This window comes from Engraulis encrasicolus, chromosome 22 (assembly GCF_034702125.1).
Source record: "Engraulis encrasicolus isolate BLACKSEA-1 chromosome 22, IST_EnEncr_1.0, whole genome shotgun sequence".
Taxonomy (NCBI): domain Eukaryota; kingdom Metazoa; phylum Chordata; class Actinopteri; order Clupeiformes; family Engraulidae; genus Engraulis; species Engraulis encrasicolus.
In genome coordinates this window covers 26,981,218-26,983,717 of record NC_085878.1, presented here as the reverse complement: position 1 = coordinate 26,983,717, position 2,500 = coordinate 26,981,218, and the positions used below count along the sequence as shown (strand labels likewise).

At 42.3% G+C, this 2,500-nt stretch overlaps 1 protein-coding gene across 1 annotated transcript in view; it reads right to left on the bottom strand.

Annotated features, from left to right (window-relative positions):
• The window catches only part of tub (TUB bipartite transcription factor), a 66,544-nt gene that overhangs the window by 49,598 nt on the left and 14,446 nt on the right, over positions 1-2,500 (bottom strand). Inside the window, exon 2 of the mRNA XM_063187819.1 lies at positions 2,346-2,397. Within this exon, the coding sequence (XP_063043889.1) occupies positions 2,346-2,397 (52 nt within the window). The remainder of the gene's footprint in view (positions 1-2,345; positions 2,398-2,500) is intronic.

Sequence of the window (2,500 nt, the reverse complement as noted above, 5' to 3'; positions counted from 1 at the left end):
CAGGTTTTTTTATAAGTGTGTATTTTGTATATACCGGTATGTTAGGTTAGGGGAATTTCAAATAGTGTTTCCATTTTTTGTACAAAAGTAAAGACAGATTGCCCCCAAAAATGTCAAGTGGCTCAATGACAAGGGACGGCGAAATATGAAATTCAATTGTCAATGTTAAACAAGACAACTGTAGCATTATGCTAAACTTGTTCACAAAGTGTTTTGAACAGGTTGAACCTGCCAACCCTGGCACCACATTGACAGTCTTGCCACTATACCCTCACTATTCTATCAAAATTGATTCAAAAACAAAACAATTTCTTACAAAAACAAATCACAGGAAGACGTCTTTTTGGAGCTTGAGGGCAACATTTTGTCTCTTCCACTACAGCCACACAGCAGTCACTTAAATAGTTAAATACTTTGCTGAATGTTGCAAGGAGTAGGCAGCTTGTTCATTTCTGCATTATTGACTGCACCCAAACTGCAGTTAAAAAAAAAAAATAAATGTCTAACTGTGCGGCACGGCACAAGCACAATTTAGCTGGCACACACGCACACGCACACGCACACAGACACAGACACAGACACAGCAGCCTGATCTCCAAAAATTCTGTGCTCCTGGACACGGATGTTAAGGACATGAAATCCGTGTCCAGGAGCACAGATTTTGCCACAATTCTGTGCTCCTGGACACTGAATTGTTTTCCGTGCTCCTGGACACAGAATTGTTTTCCATGATGGGCACACGGAAGTGCTTCCTAAAGGCTATTACCACAGCTCTGTGTTAACTCTACCTGTATCATTAGAAAATACATACCAAATGCTAATCCTAAACAAAATAATGCTATAGCAATTTAAGTTGTGCCCTGACCAAAACATTCCCTAACCTTAACCTGTCATTAAAGACATACCTTTTCCAGTTGGTTGCTAGGCTACCAAATTCATATGATGAATGAATGAAAGAAAACTAGCTGAGCCCAGAACAAAACAATCCCTAACCCTAACCTGTCAGTAAGAAATGTTTTTTTTAGGAAAATTATTTGAAATTAGAAAAATCCTGAGAAAACACAAGACTGTGGAAACATAGAACTGTGGGAGTATAGAGAGAGCACTTCTGTGTGTCCATCACGGAAAATAATTCCGTGTCCAGGAGCACGGAATTTTGGCAAAATCTGTGCTTCTGGACAAAATTTTTGTGTCCTTAAAGGGACACTGTGTGAGATTTTTAGTTGTTTATTTCCAGAATTCATGCTGCCCATTCACTAATGTTACCGTTTTCATGAATACTTACCACCACCATCAAATTCTAAGTATTCATTATGACTGGGAAAATTGCACTTTTCATACATGTAAAGGGGGATCTTCTCCATGGTCTGCCATTTTGAATTTCCAAAAATAGCCATGTTTAGCTGCAAAAATGACTCTACTTGGACCATACTAGAAAATACTTGTTTTTTACTAAGAAAACTTTCATGTAAAGATCAAATTTGGCAATTGGCAGCCCAGTTTCAATGAGCAGCATAGTTGCAGTACCCTTTTTGACCATTTCCTGCACAGTGTCCCTTTAACATCCGTGTCCAGGAGCACGTAATTTTTGGAGATCATGTTGGACACAGACACAGACACAGACACAGACACAGACACAGACACAGACACACACACACACACACACACACAAACGCGCATACACAAACACACACACACACACACACACACACACACACACACACACACACACACACACACACACACACACACACACACACACACACACACAAACACACACTAGCTGCTACCAGAGAGCTGTGTCCCTGGACTTCTCCATACTAGTGCAGTGGTTACTATCAGAGTGAAAGTACACTGCATTAACAAGAACAAATATACCCCCTCAAACTGCAAGCAAAGATGCATCTACTTGAACTAGCAAAGCAGGGTGTGGAATGTTAGTAAACCTCCCTCCTGAAGTCTCATACAGACATATTATTGACTTTGCTGGAAGCCAAAGTTTTAGCGCACTTATTACTGTGGCTTGTTTGTCTCACATATTGGAATTTGCTGTGAGGTTTGAGCCTGGGCAGGATGACCTCGATAGCACACTCACAGGCACTTTCACTTGAGACAAAAGTCATTGACGCGAGAGAGATAGAGGGTAGACAGAATGAGAGAGGACCGAAGAGAGTGGCCAAAGAGATAGAGTGAGGGAGAGAGAGAGAACGAGAGAGAGAGGACGACAGAGGCAGAGAGAGAGAGAGAAAGAGAGAGAGAGGACGACAGAGGCAGAGAGAGAGAGAGAGAGAGAGAGAGAGAGAGAGAGAGAGAGATGAGAGATGAGGTGCGTGTCCCTGACTCACCTGTCTGTCCAGCTTCTGCTGCCGAAGGTTAGTGCTCTCATCATCCAGGGTACTGCAGTCAGGAGAGAGAGAGAGAGAGAGACAGAGAGAGAGAGAGAGAGAGAGAGAGAGAGAGAGAGAGAGAGAGAGAGAGAGAGAGAGAGAGAGAGAGAATG